This window comes from Anneissia japonica, unplaced genomic scaffold (genome assembly GCF_011630105.1).
Source record: "Anneissia japonica isolate Jap-2015-1 unplaced genomic scaffold, ASM1163010v1 scaffold2139_len280258_cov182, whole genome shotgun sequence".
NCBI lineage: Eukaryota > Metazoa > Echinodermata > Crinoidea > Comatulida > Comatulidae > Anneissia > Anneissia japonica.
The window spans coordinates 77816-98130 of NW_022712526.1; the positions used below are offsets into that span (position 1 = coordinate 77816).

The following is a 20315-nucleotide window of genomic DNA, read 5'->3' on the forward strand; positions in this document are numbered from 1 at the left end:
TATTGACATAAGTCATTAAATAATTATATCGTCAATAATAACAACATAAAACTTTATTTTCTTTTATTAATTAATAATTTATAATAGAATAAATAAAATTGACTAATTTAAAATCTATGTTGTGGTAAACATTTTTAAAGACTATAGGACCAGGTTAAAGTGATTCTGAGGTCAAAGTGTACGGTAAGGGCGTCTGATTCGAAATTAGGCCTAAGCTTTTATGCATCATTTTTCATAGGTAAAATACTATAAAACTAACACAATATACAGTTTATTGCTTATAGGTTATTATTGACCCGTTATGTGGCAGATAGGGCAAATCAAGAACTATGTTACTAGGCTAGGCCTGGGTACCCTACCTTACCCTATAATCCTATTCACCTACCTTAGGCTAGCCTGGCCCTCTTGTACGAATTCGATCCAACTCGGCCACAAGTCAACTCGGCCACAGTCAACTCGGCCACAAGTCAACTCGGCCACAAAAAGTTCAGCTGCAGTCAACTCGGCCACAAGTCAACTCGGCCACAAGTTAACTCGACCACAAGTCAACAATATTGCTGTTATTATTGGTGTCATTGTTTTGTTTTTATTACCGTTAGTTTTAATATAAATTATTAGTCTTAGTATTAACATTATGTATTGTTTAAATTTTTGCTGATATTATTATTGTTACCTGATGATGACATAATTAATGTCGAAATATTGAATCCCAACACGATGGCGTGTATTTCAATACTTGGAGTATGTATTATACTTTCTTATCTGAGATTAATCAGTGGACCTTTCGGTTACCATATAAATAATACAAAATTCTCGATTTTTTTAATTCATATTATTATTATATATTAGTCTTAGTATTATTATTTTAATATTAGTAATTTTAAAAATATTGTTATTGGTGTTTTATTGGTATTTTTCTCATATTATTATTATTATTATTATGGTTGTTGTTGCTGTTGTCAACTTTATTATCGATATTATTACCCTATTATTACTAAGTAGGCCTAGTATTATAAGTATCATAATTATTATTATTATTACTAATTAGTATTACTATTATTATAAAAATAAACGTTATCTTTAATCTATCATTGCTGTTTAATTATTGCTATTATCACCTTCAATGTTATTATCACTAATTAGTATTATTAAAATAGATATTTAAATATCGTTATTATTACCATATTATTTCTATTAGTATTGTTAAAATAAATATTACTAACTATTAATATTGTTGTTGTTATCACCTTTATTATCATTATTATGACTAATTAGTATTATTAAAGTAAATATTTGAAAAGGACCGACATGTCACTGGTGAATCACGTCATTGGATGCATCCTTGTCACTGACGGGTTTCAAACAAAGCCCCCAATGGTCGAACAAATATGAAGGACTGAAGTCTGTCACTCAACAATACCAATTGTTCCTGTTGTGGATAATTGATATCAGATGCTGCACCCCACCTAATTTTAACGTAGGCCTAATTCTTGGGCGTGGTTCTGAAGAAAATAGTATCGAAATGCACGCCATCGTGCATTCATTTGATTTTAGTCGGATTGAAAATAAATGTTTAACATTTTAAAAAATCATAATGTGGTTTTTCTATTTCAATTTTTTATGACATTGCCAGATTCAGATCAGGTGTGATGATTTTATGTTATATCTTGAATCAAGGTTTTAATAAAAATGATAGTAATAAAAATAAGTGCAAACTTCAGTAGCAATGTTATAGCAGAACTGTTAGTGATATACTAATATTAATGACAATGTTGGTAACAATGTCATTATCATTACAATGGTAGTGGTTTATTTAAACCATACAAAATCAGTTATTAATATCTGTCATATTAAGATGTGTATAAGAGACAGCTCTTGTACCTAGGCTAGAGACTAAAGTTGCAGAAGCCACCCTACTACTTCTACTACAGTGCCTTGCCGCAGGAGAGGGCCTAGGCCTGCCCCTTATTTATTTGTTTTAAGCCTATTATAGAGTGTAATTTTAATTTTAGTTTTTTGATTGATGAAATAAATCTACAGTAGGCTAAATTATAACGATATCATTCTTCTATAATTTACTAATTCATTTAGGCCTATTTACTAGGAAAATGTCAGTGGAAATCAAGCAGGAAGTATTGAACAGTCCTGATGTGACAGTTGCAAGGAGTCGCTTGGATGGTGTTCTTCAAACCCTTGTTGATCAAGCAGATGAAGGGTAAGAGTAGGCAACTTGAACCATTAACTTTTGCTTCTTCCATATACAAACATACATATGTTGGGGTCCACTGAAGTGGATTATGCGAAGCAAATTGTAATGTAAAGCACCATTGAACATGTATTATTTTAGGTTTCAGTATTGCTTTCTTCATAGCTGGGGTATATCATACTGTATTTCAAATGTTTCATTCTTCTACTTTATTTTGTTATGTACTTTGTCTATACTAATAATGATTATAATATTTCTGAACTTTTGTTTTTTTATATATAGGGATCCCTCAGAAGATGAATTGTCAAAGAGTCCTCAAGACATCAAAAGGTAACTGATCTGTAATTGGGTACTTATTAAAGTAAAGGTTAAAGAATTAAGGGTGACTGTGCCACATTATATTTTCTAATGACAGTTGTGTAATTCATTATTGTTATTCTGTGTGTAGATCTAGAAATAAGTCATGCTTTTTATTTGCTTGCCTGTCACAGCAATGGAGATCTATGGATGTTTTCATTATGTTATTTGTGTTCTTATTTTTTTTTAGTGAGGGGTCGTCTGTATCTACATCTCCTCCAAAGAAGTTATCAGCTCGTTCAAGAAAACGAAAGAAAAAGGAGTTGTCATCCAATGCTGAATTTGACACGTCACTCGTTGAAGGCATGCACCTAAAACGTAAGTCACGTAAATATCACTTATTATCATGGAATCCCAAATTTAGATTAGATTCAGTTTCTTTGGTGTGAAGCATTTGAAGGATAATCCATTTTCAGTGTGATCCCTCTGATGATGAAATTTGATGCATTAGTGATGGTTACATTTTAAATTTGGCTGGTACTACTATGTTTAGTTTTATGCTCCCCTTAGATACGTACATCATGAAGTTATTTGATCGAAGTTTGGATTTGGCACAGTTTGAGAGCACCACCCCGCTATACCCTGTGTGTCGTGATTGGATGAATAATCAACCGCACTCCAAGCGACCTACAAGAACGCGAACTCCGTCACCAGAACCATTGCCAGATTCAGATCAGGTGTGATGATTTTATGTTATATCTTGAATCAAGGTTTTAATAAAAATGATAGTAATAAAAATAAGTGCAAACTTACAGTAGCAATGTTATAGCAGAACTGTTAGTGATATACTAATATTAATGACAATGTTGGTAACAATGTCATTATCATTACAATGGTAGTGGTTTATTTAAACCATACAAAATCAGTTATTAATATCTGTCATATTACTTATAGTATACTGTACTTATTTTCAAATATGTATATGTGATTGCAATGCTATTTATGGTATATCATAAGCATTATTATAAACCATTATCACTAACGATCTTAATATATCTTTACTCTAGGAAACCCCATTAAAAGATATATACAAAATGCCACCACCTCTATCCCCTAAAAAAGTATCCCCTGATGAACGTGATCCTAGGATACCATCCCCTGTTCCCCAGCCAGATGAAGCACTGGACATCAACATGGATCCTGAGCAGGCACCCCCTGGAGAGGTTCTCCTGCAAAACCACCTCCAAAGATGGAGACAGATCAGAACTAAGTGAGTTCAAGTGGTGTTAATTTGTTTCAGCCATTTTAAATGGGTGGAGGTATATGCAACAGAAAAGACCAAAAAGAACATGGTTGACTGTGACAAAGGGCATGATTTGGTAAAAGGATGATGTCAAAAAGACAAGTACTGTAGTAGTATTGAAGTGATGATGGTTTTATCCAATATAGCTATCATTTTCCATATATGGATGCGATATGATATTATTATGCCCATATATGGGACTCATGCAAATTAAAGCTCTGTCCACACTACCAAAAAACTGTTGTATGCCTATATATAGTCATGATGTGCCTATATATGGTCATGATATGACCATATTTAGGCATGTCACATGTTTTTGTCAAATAAAATTTGATAGTTTGAACAGCACTTTAGCAATGGAGCTTCAAGCTTCACTTGTAATGTTGGTCTGCATCAATGCCCTGTTTGTGTTGTTATAAGAAGGGGGGGAGGGTTTAGTATTTTTCTATTATAAAGGCAATTACCTCTTTCTTGCTTTTCCTGTTTTCCAGATGGAAAGAGACTACACAAGCAGATTATGCACGTTACTCTGAAGGTTACGCTCTGCTAAAAGCTATGTATGAAAGGCAATGAGACGGACAATAATAGGCTAATCAGACAAGCATATTGAACTTTAGGCAGATCGTGAATATATTCAACTGTAGAGAACAAGCAGACATATCAAAGACAAATGCTATGTTCAACTGGTACTTCACATAAAGCCATTTTCCAGCAGCTTGGAAAATATGTTATTGCTTTTACATGATTTCATCAACATCATGAATTTAATGCAGTGTTTTCGACTGAACAGAACAAGACAATTGCCATGTTTGATTGTTACTTCACATGAAACCATGCACTAGCAACATTGAATATACGTATTGCAGTCTTTTTAACTGCAATGAACAAGCACATATTATTAAAGATAATGGTCATGTTTGACAGTTAAAAGTCTTCCATGTCTAGGGGCATGGGGGGGGGCGGGGAGTGCAAGCTTGAACCATCTGCCCATTAAAATAATGATATTCAAGTAGTTAATACCGTGCCCCACCCACCCCTGTTAATACCTCTAGATACGACACTGCTACACATAAAATTTAAACCATAAACAGGCACTTATAATATATAAATGACAACTTTTAATTCTATGTTTATAGAAAATTTAAGGTTCTTACAAAATATCAGTGTTGTATAAATGTGTACAGAAATAAAAGGGTTGCAGGAAAGGTGGATTTAATGTGTGGTTCTTTTTGTTGTCACTAGTAATATTTTATATTCTATACACTTTGATGCTATTACCAGCGTATGGCACTATATAAATCCAATTCTTTTTATGTTTTCTGACAATAACTTAGAAAGTATTTTAATAACATCTACAAACACATTGCTAATTTACATGCGTACAATTAACTGACATTTACATTGTTACGTATACATTGTATGTATGGAATGTACAACTTGGAACAACACTGCCCTCTGGAGATGTGCAACTCATGAGCCAAAAAGAGAGTATCTAAACTTGAACAGATCGTTGTCCTTTGGGACTGAATGTGTAGAAATGTGTATGTATTTGTACAGCTTTAGTCGGCGTGGTCTTGTTGGTTGACCATGGACGGGTCTTAAGATTTTTCTGTGTGTTAAGTAAATTTACTGGACAGATGCGGTGCGTATAGTCTTCTTTAATCTCTGGCAAGAATTCGACTTTCTGAAGTTTTTTGTGGTACGTGTGAACGAAATTCCTCACGTCAGCTTCTACAATAATATACAAGATAAATATAAAGATTATTCTGTTTACCCAAAAATACCAATCTTACTGGAGTAAATTTATTTTGATAAATGTATAAATATTATTTGTTTTTACCTTCATCTGGTGGGTCGGAAGCTGGACACGTATCAACAGCATCTAAAGTAATTCTACCCACAAGACGTCTTGCTAAACCCTAGGTTAAACAAGTAAAATGCTTTGTGTTACAGATGTTTCAGTATTTTCATATTGATAATTATTACAAAAATGATAAAAACAATTATTATTTCAGTATACATTTATATTGATTGAAACGTAACAGAAGAAGAAAAACTCTATAGGGACAAGAACAGGCCTATACATATAAACTCTAAATCCGTCTTGTAATCCTCTATAAATATAAATAAATTATATATGAATATTTCGAATAGCTAAAGTTATATATATATATAATATATATATATATATATATATTAATATAAAATAGCGCTTTGCACGACATTTCGAACGCTTCAACGTGGCTCATTCTTTTCAGCGTCCAATCCAATTTTCAATGTAAAAATCAATTGCACGAACCAGTTTTTTAATACCCCGAAGTATTTGTATTATCTGTGACAACGTATTCTCGATAATATTCTGTCGCAGTCGTTCCGTTTGTAGATTCTGTAATTCCTGATGCGTGTCTTCCATCTCCTGTAGGCGACGGTCCATTTCGGTAAGCAAATCCCTTTCCATCTGTAATGATATAAGTACAGTACATTCGTTATGATTATTTTGTACATACCTACATGGTAAGGAATACTTAAGATCTACATCTTAGGTCTATTTTTTTATATATCAATAATGCAGTAATATATTAAATATAGCACGTTTATTTTATATCTGATGTTTGATTGCGTTCGGCATTAGTTCCAATAATATAGCAAAGGTGGAAATAGAATAATAAAAGTGACTCACGACCAATGTTTATGTCACATTACTTTTGATCTCGGAAAACAAAAGTGACGTATCTAAAACCGGGCACTCATTGCGTCGTACGGTCGTAGCGTACGACCGTCGGCCGAGGAATTTAACATTAAAAATGATCCGCTGCGCGCGCGTCGTTGAAGAATTACGTCATCCCAGTGAGTGCTCGGCTGAAGAGCCATGGGGTCCTCCAACCTCCAAAAATGTCTGCCATTACCTGGCACCTCCAACTGAAAACTTGATCAATAAATTACATTCAATATCAGTTCATTCTTACAGCTAGCGCACCACATTTGTCCATCTCCACCAAAAGCACTTCGCCAATTTCGATACACTATTCCACTGAAAAACCCATCACTGTTTGTGATGAGTACCGTATCCGATAAGATGCGAATTACAATAAAATTGGTAGTGCTAAATTTGTTTTAAGTAGGCCTAAGGAAATTTTTCCTGAAACGAAACCATATACTTGTTATAAATAATATTTTATCTCTCCTCATCTATTAGTGGTTCCGTTAATTGACTGAACATGACTAATGTATTTATTTTACATCACAGCCAAGTGCATTTGGTCGAGTATTTTATAAACTTAAGCTCTCAAATTACTTTCTTGTATTTCTGTTCGATTTTGATGCACTTCTCTTCTGATTCCAACACTTTTTGCTTCAACTGTTCAATCGTCTGCTCGTTTTGCGTTTTTGTTGATTTCATTGTCCACTCCTTCATCGACTCTTCGTCAGAATCTAAGTAATAACAAAACCAAATTTATTTTGTCGTTTTTTTCATTTAAACTTCGTCTTATCTTTAGATTCGAGGCAATGTATTACATTAACAGATACACGATAGCACCATTTGAAAAATTAATACTGTTCTAGAAAGTTCTAACCGTTCAATTATTAATAAATAATAGACATATATTGTGATAAAAATAATAATTATGAAATCAATAATAATTATAAACCCGCCACCACCCCCCAAAAAATTAACGGCAACAATAATACGGTAATAGGAGTAATAATAATGATAATAATAATAATAGGTCTGCAAAATTAGGCCTAGATAGGCATACAGTAATGACAATAGTAGAATTGTATTTAAAAATGTAGGCCACATCCGTTTTATTTTAAAATTCTGATATATTTTGAGCTTGCATAACATTTTGTTATAGACTGTAAATATTTACCGGATTTTCCTTCAACGGACCTATCCATAGCCATATCACCTGTGAAGAACAATATAATTTTGTTTGTATTTTGTATAATTATACTTATAAATATTTCGGAAAGCAAAGGAATCGCACGTTTGGAAATGATACAATGTGCTATAGGCCCTACTATATAATCTTCTGCTTGCTAGTTCACATGATACGAATACGCAAAGGTCTTTAAAATCGAATTAACAAAAATATCGTTCCTAAACATTCGTAGAAAATGAGTCTTGCCTGCTTCAATAACAAAGTGAGAACTTTTTCAAATATACTACCCAAGAGAATAATTGTTTGTTTTCAAGTGAATATATAATTGTTTTTAATAACAAACACGATCACCGTGCTCACAGGGGGTCGTGTAAGAAGCATACCGTTCCGCATACTTCTTCCTCATCATCATCATAAACTAATATGACAGACTATAGGAAATCGGCGGGAGATCAAGCAGACGATCAACACACCGTACATTTTAACTTCTTACCTTACCAACATGCCCAACAGACCCCGACACATGCCTCTATTTTCTATATTAGATAATTAAATTTGGCACAGTTGGTTTCATATAAAGCATGTATTGATCAAGTCGCGTTGAAGAATGAGCATTTATTCTTTAATCTAGGTCTAACTAAATTTAATTTTTATTTTTTTTTCTCGATAATTCAGTAAGATAAACAGCCTGTTGTGATTGGTTGGTTGTATTGAAACACCGCAATAAAACATGGTTGGGCATAAATTGCGTGCAAACACAGAAAGTATTTTTAAAATAGGTGTTTATTACAGCAGTTATGGGATACCCTGCTGTGATTTCAAGGAGCAAGAATAGTTTTACTACTCGAGCTATCAAGAGTCAATTGTTTCCTCGAGCTATCAAGAGTTAATATTTATAATGTGAACATAATATTATGGCAAGTTTTATTCACAGCCTCTTTTTTTAGTATGGTAGGCCTACTTTTGATGCTTGCATCTCCGGAGCATTACAAACAAGAAGTTATAAGAGACCCTGGCCTGACATTTATGGTTTCATACCTGATAGAATTAATTTGGTATATTATCCGCAGCGGATAAACCGGTCAACGTGCTATTGGAAATACAGGTAAGGCACAAAAATCATCATTGTCAAATCTCAATATAACACAAGTGCTCAATAATGTTTACTGTTGCGCTGCACTATCACTCGCTCTGCTGCCTACCACTATCGCATTACTGCTACGCGATTTGTCGTTTACTCACCACTATGACGTAAAAAACAAATTTTCCCACAGTTCATACTATCCTCGAATGAGCCGCCTGGAGTTGATGAACGATTTTCGTGTGACGTAATACCAGTTTCCATGGCATCGAAGTCCCAGCAAGTTTGAACCGAAATTGACCTACAGAAAGAAAACAAATTTAGTTTTTTGTCATTATTATATAAAACTTTGCATAAACTAATATATATATATTGATGAAGGCCTTGTTATATACCTATATGAAACAAATAGTCTATTATTCCAGGAAGCCTTGTGTATCTGTTCAGTCTAAATTAATCATTCACTATACATTTATTTATTTGTCATTACAATTGTTTTGTTCAATTGATTGTTATTTAATATTACACAATGGTAAATGTTTTTAAAGACTCAATAAAGTTTTGTGTGAGATGTAATTATGATTTTAACTTTGTCAAATAGGCCCTACTCACTGATATCGCTAGTTTGTTTTAACGTCGTCATTCATTAGGCCTAGTACCTAACCATACGCTATTCACCTTTAACTTTATTGATTACAATTATTTTTCGTAAGATGCTAAGTCATTTGGAAGTTATTGGTTTAAGTTATAATCAAAGTCATTCAATGTATTTCTTCCATTGCCACATGGAGACACGACTTGGACAATGAAATCTAAAGAGCTTATTTCACCTGCACCGCGTACCACTTACGATAATTACAAATTAAATTAATCAAACAAAATCTATTGACTTATGTTTTTATGTCAATTAGTTTAATCAATTCGGGATTATAAACGGAATAAAGTCTTTGTTTCTAAGTCTAATATTTCACACATACAAAATACTCAGGCCTTATGCACGCGATTGTCATGATGTGTGATAAACCATGGAGATGGATAAACCTACACGCACATATAATTTGGAGAATTGGACTCAAAGACAACATCTTTTAAAATACATCCTCTGGCAAACCACTATCTATAGGCCTGCATTTATATTTTTATGTAAGTTAGGAACGGCTCGCATTTGTGTTTCTTTTTTTTAAATATAAATGTTTCCAATTCACAATTACAGTACCGTATGTACCAACATTGTAGTAGAGCGGGACTAGAGGCAAAGGCAGTAGTAGTACAGTTCATAATTAACATGCTACCGTATAAATAAGATACATAGGTCTATGATTACAATAAAGAGTTCACGTTATTAATTTTGGTGCTTGTAAACAGGAATATAATCTGTAATAAGAGTCTTGTTTTCATTTTAACGACATCCATCACAGTCTGCCACAGGAAGTGAAATCTGCCACCGGGCAAGGAGCGTGCTTAGACGTCGGCTGATCTATAACCTTGGTATTTGGATAATAATATTAATGAATGGCTTCACCCCTAGGACATCAGCGGGGCTTTACTCAAAACTTAAAAATCTTTGATGTGAGTGCTTGTAGTATACTTATTTGATTCTTATTAATTTCTTAAACCATCATTCCGTACTGTGATTTGACTGTTTTGCTAACCTTTCGTTATTAATAATTATTGTGATGCCCCAAGTTAAATATGCCTTCTATCCTAGTGGAGGTTTATGAATATGTATTAATAAAAGCAAGTTTATCTTCCGGTATAATGACCCTGTATGCTTGACAATAATAACAATTAATGATAATCTGATAATATATTATGATGTGTTGTCTTTATAGGCTTAGTCCCATAAACGGTCTTTTCCCAAATAATCTTGTACTACAATATTCTTTTTATACAGGTACCAACAATTTTGTCTAAAATGCAAACAACTTGTTTTTATTACCCAAGTATGCAGATTTAAGTAATATTTTTCCTTTTCAACACATAAAGTTTCCGGGATGCGATCGCTGCCGGGGTTCTCTTTTAAGCATAGGCCCCAGTAACATATTAGTGAATTAGATAAACACTTGTATTAATCTGGTATAATGTTTTAAATTGTCAGACCACACTGCCTAGTGTTTGCAATCTATGCCGTGGGGGAGAATGCATCCGGTTGGAATACACCACCTTAAAACGATTAATCATGGTATTCGTAACCTTTGTATCTGTTGTGCGCTCAGGCACATCAATAACAATTTTAAATATAACTTAAATTAACTTTTAAAAAATACTATATAATTAATTTCATTCGAAGCTTGTGGTAGAGTAGGTGGGGATAAAGAAGGTGAGAGGGGTGGAGAAGGTGGGAGTGGGAGGGGAGAGGTATAAAATGGTTGTGAATATTTGTGTAGAACGAATATTTAAATAAATAGAATATTGATTAACATACATTTTATTAGGCCTCTAGAACAACTTCTCACCTGACGTTTGTTCTTAGCCTCTTTTCTAGATTCTTAACTTGCAACAGGGCTGTATGCAATGCGTCTCGCGTGTTTTGTAGCTGGTGACGCACTGTCCACTGGCTGGCCAACAACGCTTGTCGGTTTTTTTCTGTTTCTTCCCGTTCCCGTTGAGCACGAACTAGATCCGAGGCTAACCCTTTCGAGTATACTATATATTTTTCGTGGCATAGTCTTAACTGCTCTGGCTCCTTACATAATCCTGAACACGTTCCACTTCCAAATCTACGCTGAACATCCTTCTCAGAACTGCGCCAAGAAGTTTGTCCTTCAGAAAGAAACATGTCTTGGCGCAATTTCGACAATTTTACCTGTTGGGCAATAGCTCGGGCATTGCTTGTCTGTAGAGCAAAACGCATATCTTCCACTACCTCTTTAAGTGCCTCATTTTGCATATTCATGTGGTTGCATTGTTCTTGTAATTTGTCATCACACATTAAATGTAAACGCGAGCAATTATTTGGAAGAGTCTCATCATTTCGGTCATGTTTATAGTTGTACGAGAACGCTTGGAATATGTCCGACACAGGTTCTGCTTGGTAACACTGGGAACATAGGCCTATAGTTTTAACACTAACATCTGCAATGTCAACATCAACGTTAAGAAGTTTAGAACTTTGCTTCTGCATATGCTTATTTTGCAACAATTCATTCACGTGCAGATTCGACATAAAATGCTGCACTAAGCGTTCGTGAAACTCCTTGGAATCAATTTCAGCGGGAAGATTTTCGATGATAGTTTGGTCTTTAACGTTTAATATTTCACACAAAATACAGAAATCGTCCTTTTCAATGACACCTATATTATCAGAATCAAGATGATGAAATACTTGCTGGATGTACTGGTCTATACCAGTAGAGAGGACCGCTCTCTCATTATCTGGACCATGCTTCACCCCGTGAGCATATGCCATAGCACTGACTATTAGTTGCGCGTTTGTTGCTGCAGGGGAAATTCTGGAGAGAAGTTGTGACATCTTCAGTAATGTTAAGAAGCAAATGCCTCCGTGCAAAACGAGAAATATACCAATGGTCTAACAAGCCCGACTTAGTTTAGGCTAATGGCACTCGTTTACTTTCACGAATGAGCGCTGGAATGAAAAGTAGACGAAGCTTAATAACGCGTAAATCATAACTGAAATGTCATTTCAATAGCTTTAATCTGATAAAAATGCGCAAATGATATCCACATGTAGGACTACTCACTTGTGAATCAATCGGTATTTAATCCTTTGGTGAACAATTGCAGTATACGCCATCAGTCAATCCGATAAGGCAATCATTCAATCGGTCTTCGAATAAATTGGTGTTTCTTATCATCTGCTCTTTTTAGGTATTATGGTGGTAGATGATTAAAATACAATTTGAAGCGTCTTTGTATAATTCCGCACTTCGACGTTTATTCACTTCAAGATATTCGACAAGCAAGTCGACCTACAACTCTAACCAAGGCAAATAATATTGTTCAAATGACCATAGTTGATAATGAAGCGGGGCTAAATGATGTTGACAGCAGGAAAGCAGGCGGGCGACCTTCAGAAAGCGGAAAGTTGAGGCGAGAAACGTGAACGATTGATCCATCATTAGCCAGTCAGCGAAGGCAAAATGAAGCGAACTCTATAAACGTCACCTACAATAATTTCAATCACAACCTAATTACCCGAAAGCTGTTCGACAATGGAGTGTGTTTTGATATCCAATAATATTTCAGATATCACATGAGAAATAAACATACTCAAGCTAAAAGATGTGGTATACTATGCTTTACATCCCCACCCCACCCCCACCCAGTACAGTTATACCAAATACAAAGTCATTTATATAAATTCAATTAGTAGGTCTAGTATGTAGACCTATTATCATGATTGCATCTCGTTTATTTGTCAAGTAAATATCTATCTATATCTATATAGCTTGCTACTCAAAGGGTCCCATCATATCATGTGCATCCCAGGGGGTTTCATCAAATCTGCGACAGGGGATCATAACCAAAAAACCGAGTTGATATACCCCACCCTTCTCGAAGGATGTCTTGTGTTCGTTGAAGAGCACACTATAGAGTATGTGACGTGTACGCTTATCCGATTGTTCCACCCCAAAACCCATTGAGTGCATTAGGGACATTATACTTCAAAGCCAAGCTCCGGAGGGAATAAATTGTATCATCATCATCATCATCATCATCATCATCACCTTGGTTATATTGAATTATTGTCTGTTATGATATTGATGTAGCGATTTAACAATTTATATATGAATAACACACTTAGGCAATCTATTTTAATCGTATAATAAAATTTTATTCAACATTAACCAAAACCTGTTTCAGAGAAGTCATTGTTTATTAAATTCTTCAAACACATCCTTCAAAAATATTACTTGCATTGATAAAAACAACTGGGTCTGGGGGACACGCAGATTTAAGTTTTAGTGACTATTGTTACACCAGTTTTAAACGAATTCCTAATTCTGATTGGATGTTATTGTATGTAAGAATTTGGTGAAGTCAATAACATGCAACCACCTTAGTTGACCATATCATATGAACCCTCCACTTTGATTCCAAAATTAATTGTAAATTGGAACAACATAATAATAATATAATAGTCTAATATAATAATAATAAAATAGTATATAATAGTCTGCTGGCAAAGGACCGTCCGATCCGCTAAGCCCCGCCCCTTGGTTGCGTCTGTTGGAACAACACGTGTGTTTGTAAGACGCGCGCGTATTATTGTCCCTGTTCTGACTGGTCTTACTAATTTGATTGACACTTCGGAAAGGTCCATTCCATTACAATGGATGAAAGTTCTAGCTGTATTCAAAACAATACAATATCATATCATATAGGTCTAACTTTTATAATTTGACCAATTATGTTTTAACTTTTAGACCAATAATAAAATTCTGTACCGGTAAGTTTACAACTAGTTCCCTAATTAGAGTACACGCACATGCGTAACTGAAACACGTCTTGTGAAAACTGGAAACTTTCGATTTGGGACGACGTTTGAGCATGCATTGTCGTTACCCAATCAAAAGCTCCTTTATATACTTTCCAAATGAAAATACACTTAATTGAATTTGGCTTACATTCAAATAACTTTTTACAAGCTTGTCATTTTACCAATTATATTGTTTTTATATATGGTTTTTATATTATAAAATTCGACACAACCTATACTCTTAAATTCAGATAACAATATTTGAAATATAATTTTCCAAATTGCAAGTAACTTACGCATTGTCGAGCTTAAAACCGCATTCATTAAGAAGAAATTTAATACGTTAATTCAAATTAGGCATAAGTAAAGCCGTTAAATGTTATAAATACACTCTAACGGTTAACTTAAATGTACAACTAACTATGACCGTAATTAGGCCTTTGCCAGGATTGAGTCAACTCAAAAAAGTAAAAAAAAAAGAAAAAACTACTCGGAACCGAGGGAAAGAAACGCCATAAGTTCGTCCTTCTGGAACTTGCCGTCTTTATTCTTATCACATTTTTTTTTCATAAAAGCAATCACCTCTTCAACTTTTTGGGCATCAAAATCCTGCAAAAACAACAATGATTTTTCAGGAGCGGATCCAGAAATGTCCAAAAGGGGGTGGGGGCGGAAGGGGGGCCGAAAGTTGGGCCGATTGAGACAACACTGGCGTAGGGGGTCCGGGGCATGCCCCCCGCGAAATTTTTGTGTTCTAGACGCCCGAACATAACATTTGAGGCATTCTGGGCTATCATTTCTTTCTGTTTTCTCTCTTTTTTTCTTTTTTTTCCCTTTTTTTTACCTCCCAAAAGGGGAGGGGGCCGGGGCCAGGCAGCCCCCCCCAAATCCTCCCCTGTTTTTAGTATTTACGGATCATTCCAATTATATTGTTTTTATATATGGTTTTTATATTATAAAATTCGACACAACCTATACTCTTAAATTCAGATAATAATATTTGAAATATAATTTTCCAAATTGCAAGTAACTTACGCATTGTCGAGCTTAAAACCGCATTCATTAAGAAGAAATTTAATACGTTAATTCAAATTAGGCATAAGTAAAGCCGTTAAATGTTATAAATACACTCTAACGGTTAACTTAAATGTACAACTAACTATGACCGTAATTAGGCCTTTGCCAGGATTGAGTCAACTCAAAAAAGTAAAAAAAAAAGAAAAAACTACTCGGAACCGAGGGAAAGAAACGCCATAAGTTCGTCCTTCTGGAACTTGCCGTCTTTATTCTTATCACATTTTTTTTTCATAAAAGCAATCACCTCTTCAACTTTTTGGGCATCAAAATCCTGCAAAAACAACAATGATTTTTCAGGAGCGGATCCAGAAATGTCCAAAAGGGGGTGGGGGCGGAAGGGGGGCCGAAAGTTGGGCCGATTGAGACAACACTGGCGTAGGGGGTCCGGGGCATGCCCCCCGCGAAATTTTTGTGTTCTAGACGCCCGAACATAACATTTGAGGCATTCTGGGCTATCATTTCTTTCTGTTTTCTCTCTTTTTTTCTTTTTTTTCCCTTTTTTTTACCTCCCAAAAGGGGAGGGGGCCGGGGCCAGGCAGCCCCCCCCAAATCCTCCCCTGTTTTTAGTATTTACGGATCATTGTTTTGAGTAAGACGTACCCTTATTTTCTAATTCGTTTCTTGTGTATCATATGAACAACTATAAGCGATTTTAACCAGTGTTAAACAGTGGTTACCATCTGAAGTAGGTTACGGAGTTAAATTTCACTTAACAAACAGTAGAACACCTATTAAGGGGACGCCTTCGCGACCAAAAAGTTTCCCCTAAATAGGGGTGTCCCCTGAATAGGGGTTGGCCGTAGTGTTAAAAGATATACTTTCCTTTATTTAGTGCTCGAAAGTGTCCCCTTAATGAGGGTGTCCCAAAGGAGGGGTTCTATGTATATCGTTTATGTCTCGTATCTTGTTCTTCAATACAAAAACAATTATTAGGAAAAATATACTTTTGGCCGGTTGAATATTATTCATTGGGTGAGTATAGTGTGTCAATGCCAATATAATATGAATGATACGATTCAATATAGGCCTATTATATTAAAAACGCTACTTACATGACTTGTTACTTCCACTAAATCTGTAAAAAATTCTGCTATTTCATCACCATTAATTGCGCCGCTGTTATCCTAACAAAGCATTGTGACAAGTAAAAAAATACATTGTTTGCTTGTTTCAATTATTTCTCACACACACATACACATACGTAACAAACAAGCTTAATGGTAAAGAGATCTAAAGAATAATAATACATTACAGAATAAGTGTGTGAAAGGAGGCCAAAATAAGTTCAGAATCAAACTTCAAGCCATGGCCACCAGTTAAAATCATATATATATAGGCCTATATACACACACACACACACACACACACACACACACACACACACACATATATATATATATATATATTATCCCATCGACCTCATTAAGTCCCAAATTCACAAAGCTTTATTACACTCCCGTTCAGACTTACTTATTTACAAACCCAAAACTCCATCCGAACGCACTCCCATTACTTCTGAATTTCATCCTTCCACTATGACCGTCACTAACACCATTAAAAACGACTTTGCTCATCTTAAACTCGACAAATCCATACAACACTTGTTCGACACCCCACCCCTCCTCGATCACCGTCCTCCCCCAACTTGAAAACCCTACTAACATCTTCACGCACCACCACTACACCCCCCTCAATTGGTAACATAAAATGCAACAAGCCCCGTTGTCAAATTTGCAAGCATATTGTAACTGATAGCACTATTTCACTCCCAATCACCAATCACAAAATTCACCCTCCTCCTCTCTCATGCAACTCATCTAACGTTATCTACGTTATAACATGTAAGGTATGTGATCACGGTACCTACATAGGAGAAACCGGTGCCACAAATCGTCAATCGTAAAAACCTTCCCACTTCCACTCATTTTAGTTCTCCCAATCACAGCATCAATGATATTAAATGTACCCTTATAGCTAACAACTTTACATCATTAAAAGATCGCCGTGTTACCGAATTCAAACTCATTCTCAAGCACAATACCCACGTTATTGGGCTTAATAGAGACATTGATTTTCTTAGTGACTACAACTGTCCATACACTTAAATTGCATCAGCTCTTTCCATTCGTCATAATATAGGCCTATATAATTATATATATACAATATATCCTGCTTCTATGCCTACTATTGTTGTTTTATACCAATTATTATATTATCTGCTATTTAGATACACTGTATATATACTGTCTCTTATACACATCTAGATGTGTATAAGAGACAGCACTATGCGCGAGAGTTGGCAGGTGTTTATTTTTATCCCTGAATATCAGTATTGAAAAATCCCTATGATGTATATCCTCTTTAAAACATATTCTGTAATTAATATTACAGTAATGCTAAAACTTAGGGTAGATAATAGGCCTAAATATTAGTCGTACCATCCCAAAACCAGCGTACTGTCGCTAAATTTTCATTGAGTAATTAGAATACTGAGTAAGAAGAATGAGGCAGTATTGTATACTTTAGTACAGAGAAGGCTAGACTGGGTTCCAGTCCCTAATCTTTGTTTTATCAGTTGAAATGCTTAAGAATAAATTGATTTTGGCACAAATGGCGTTCCATATTACTTATTTTCATGGCGTTCCATAGTATACTTTTTCTGGGATTTTTCTAATTTTCATCAAAAAAGTTTTTCAACATAAACTGACGCTGGTGGCGCTTTCCGAAATGCGCTAATGTACTACGAAAAATCCATAAATTAAAGACTTGTGGCAAGTCTAAGAGAAGCCATATAATACTTTTACTCATAACTTTGGCAATAGTAAGTCGATTCCAGTAAATGACCTATCATTTTAATGTGGAGAATATTAAAATATTAAAAAATCAATTTTCTTGTTTTGGTCACTAATGCTGGTTTTGGCATGGCAAGCCCCATATGTTAATTAGTTTATTTAATTCAATTAAATATGCTTACCCGATCATAGTGTTGGAATACTTTATTGAAGTTATCCACTGTCAAAGTTCGAAGAGACTCGAGGAAAAATAAGAAACATTGACATTAGTAATGCAGACAATAGTTTTGAGATTCCAAACCAACAGCCCAGAAATATTAAATAATTTAAATTGGTTCTAGTACGGATTGATGACCTGAGTACCAGCGCAGCCCGGAGAGCAGTGCCATAAGAAATACTGTACCAGCGACACAAAGGGTCCACGATGGCTCAGTTAGTGCCGTTAGAGCATTACCATTATTTTAAACGTTAAATCACAACGTAGGATATGCCTGTTATATGTGATTTGATTCTTGTAAAATTTGTTTCGTGCTTATTATCGATTATTCGCCTAATAAAAATGTTAGTTCAGTCAGTAACAATAACATACAGAATTAATGTCTTTTTAGAAACTTACCAGAAACTTGCTCAAAAAGTTGTCTTCGATAGGAAGTACCATCAAAAGCTCTTTCTTCTGGAACTTGCCATCTTTATTTTTATCAAATAGGTCTATGAACGTAGCCGTATAATCCTCAAGTTTTTGAGGAGTAATTGTCTGAAAACAGCGATAATCATTTTTGTATCACAACTACGGACCATTTTTCTTGATTGGGAATTATTTAAGTGTTGCATTGTTTTAAAATATATATTATAACTTTAAAATTTTCAAGCAAATGTGTTGCTTAACAACAGAAAGATGGATTACGATAAATACTTATGGGGGAATATTCATCTGGTGTGTTTTCATATTTTATTAGCCGGGCACTCTGTCTTCGTCGTAGGACTAATCTAACTCCGCTCCCTGCGAGCGGTGTTAGATGATTTGCTGATTGTCAGTGACAGTCTAAACTAATCGTCATTAAAAACGATCCATTGCGCGCGCGTGTCGTGGTGTTGCATTTTCCATATAATCGCATCGGCCGAACCGTCGGTCACATTGAGTGCCCGGCTTTCGCCTTCACATTAGCCCTATAAATGGACATATTTCAAAAGATACAATCTACTTACACTGCCAGATCCTTCCACTAAATCTCGAATCAATCCCGGAATTTCATCGCCATCAATTGATCCATTGTTATCCTAAGTATTATAACAAATACGGAACACTTAACATACTTTTGTTTTATGTTTTTTTCCAGAATGCATCAGTATTGAAAAACCATAAGATGTATAGGCCTATCCTCTTTAAGTTTATAATTACCTAAAATTCAGTATAGGCCTAAAAAATATACGAAAACATTTAACTAGATATTATCTGTTAGTTCATTAATTAATTACAATAATAGGCCTATGCTTACCCGATCATAGTGTTTGAATATTTTATTGAAGCTAGCCAGGGTAAAAAATCCATCAGACTGGAGGAAAATTTAAAAAATTACATCAATAATGCAGACATAATTCATGCTTAGCAGAAAAATCAGAAATAAACAACCTAGAAATGTTAAATGACTTGAATTGGTATTAGTAGAGTAATAGAAAATTTGACTGAGAAGCAATGCATATTCAAGATTAAAAAATTAAATTTTCCTTTTTTTGCCCAAATATTTGAAATTGGAAATGTTGGCTGGGCTCTGGCATAGGAACCTGCGGTAGCCACAATGCAGCCCCAGTGCCGACATATAAGGGATAAAATTGTACCAAATTCCTTCTAACTCTCATAGAGGTTATTTGGTTGAGGAGAGAGCGATCTGACTCCCATTAAAACATGATGCTGGCTGGGGTCTACAAAAATATATGATCTACAACAAATTATATATTTACACCGCAAGAAGCAGGAACATCATATCTCGGCCAAACGTTCAGCTCATAAATGTATAAAAGAAATAACGTCTTGTGTTTTTACAAACTTACCGAGAGTTTTGTGATAAAATTTTCCTCCACTGGACACAGTCTGTATAAAAGAGTAGTAATGCACAAATCATAACATAACCGAACCAATTACAAGCTCAAAGCGAGATAAATGTGACATTGGCCCCTATAGTTTTAATATTACAGTATACTCATAGTGAAAATTCTATCTAATGAAAAGCGTATATA

General features: G+C 34.8%; 3 protein-coding genes across 5 annotated transcripts; 1 reads left to right on the top strand and 2 right to left on the bottom strand.

Moving 5' to 3' along the window:
* Positions 1 to 159: 159 nt before the first annotated feature.
* Positions 160 to 5011, top strand: LOC117107901 (protein lin-37 homolog). Of its 3 annotated transcripts, none has more exons than XM_033249736.1 (7): positions 160 to 238; positions 2092 to 2215; positions 2489 to 2536; positions 2754 to 2881; positions 3074 to 3240; positions 3571 to 3773; positions 4298 to 5011. In XM_033249736.1, exons 2-7 carry the CDS (start codon positions 2109 to 2111, stop codon positions 4377 to 4379), a joined length of 735 nt encoding a protein of 244 aa, XP_033105627.1. In that variant the 5' UTR covers positions 160 to 238; positions 2092 to 2108; the 3' UTR covers positions 4380 to 5011. The 3 variants fall into 3 exon arrangements, with proteins under 3 accessions (XP_033105627.1, XP_033105628.1, XP_033105629.1); XM_033249737.1 differs by having other exon boundaries at positions 166 to 238; positions 2105 to 2215; XM_033249738.1 differs by having other exon boundaries at positions 166 to 183.
* On the bottom strand, positions 4908 to 14930 carry LOC117107900 (EF-hand and coiled-coil domain-containing protein 1-like). The gene is made up of 7 exons (XM_033249735.1): positions 11228 to 14930; positions 8933 to 9072; positions 7679 to 7717; positions 7102 to 7238; positions 6106 to 6264; positions 5647 to 5725; positions 4908 to 5537 (listed from the first exon to the last, which is right to left on the bottom strand). The coding sequence occupies exons 1-7, from the start codon at positions 12241 to 12243 to the stop codon at positions 5299 to 5301; spliced, it is 1809 nt and encodes a 602-aa protein (XP_033105626.1). The 5' UTR covers positions 12244 to 14930; the 3' UTR covers positions 4908 to 5298.
* A 225-nt stretch (positions 14931 to 15155) lies between these two features.
* On the bottom strand, positions 15156 to 20231 carry LOC117107902 (secretagogin-like). Its single transcript, XM_033249739.1, has 7 exons — positions 20130 to 20231; positions 19577 to 19633; positions 19287 to 19358; positions 18697 to 18834; positions 18263 to 18319; positions 16341 to 16412; positions 15156 to 15559 (listed from the first exon to the last, which is right to left on the bottom strand). The coding sequence occupies exons 4-7, from the start codon at positions 18736 to 18738 to the stop codon at positions 15437 to 15439; spliced, it is 294 nt and encodes a 97-aa protein (XP_033105630.1). The 5' UTR covers positions 18739 to 18834; positions 19287 to 19358; positions 19577 to 19633; positions 20130 to 20231; the 3' UTR covers positions 15156 to 15436.
* Positions 20232 to 20315: the final 84 nt, after the last annotated feature.

What these genes read in the sequence shown, in the direction of transcription:
- LOC117107901 (XM_033249736.1), top strand. Translation starts at nt 2,109, where the DNA reads ATGTCAGTGGAAATCAAGCAGGAAGTATTGAACAGTCCTGATGTGACA. An exon ending in TGAAGGCATGCACCTAAAAC is followed by an intron (nt 2,882 to 3,073) that starts GTAAGTCACGTA and finishes TGCTCCCCTTAG; the next exon opens with ATACGTACATCATGAAGTTA. An exon ending in CATTGCCAGATTCAGATCAG is followed by an intron (nt 3,241 to 3,570) that starts GTGTGATGATTT and finishes TCTTTACTCTAG; the next exon opens with GAAACCCCATTAAAAGATAT.
- LOC117107900 (XM_033249735.1), bottom strand. Translation starts at nt 12,243, where the DNA reads ATGTCACAACTTCTCTCCAGAATTTCCCCTGCAGCAACAAACGCGCAA. An exon ending in AGGCTAAGAACAAACGTCAG is followed by an intron (nt 9,073 to 11,227) that starts GTGAGAAGTTGT and finishes TTCTTTCTGTAG; the next exon opens with GTCAATTTCGGTTCAAACTT. An exon ending in TCGAACAGAAATACAAGAAA is followed by an intron (nt 6,265 to 7,101) that starts GTAATTTGAGAG and finishes ATATCATTACAG; the next exon opens with ATGGAAAGGGATTTGCTTAC.
- LOC117107902 (XM_033249739.1), bottom strand. Translation starts at nt 18,738, where the DNA reads ATGGTACTTCCTATCGAAGACAACTTTTTGAGCAAGTTTCTG. An exon ending in TATTCCAACACTATGATCGG is followed by an intron (nt 16,413 to 18,262) that starts GTAAGCATATTT and finishes ATGCTTTGTTAG; the next exon opens with GATAACAGCGGCGCAATTAA. An exon ending in TAGTGGAAGTAACAAGTCAT is followed by an intron (nt 15,560 to 16,340) that starts GTAAGTAGCGTT and finishes TTGTTTTTGCAG; the next exon opens with GATTTTGATGCCCAAAAAGT.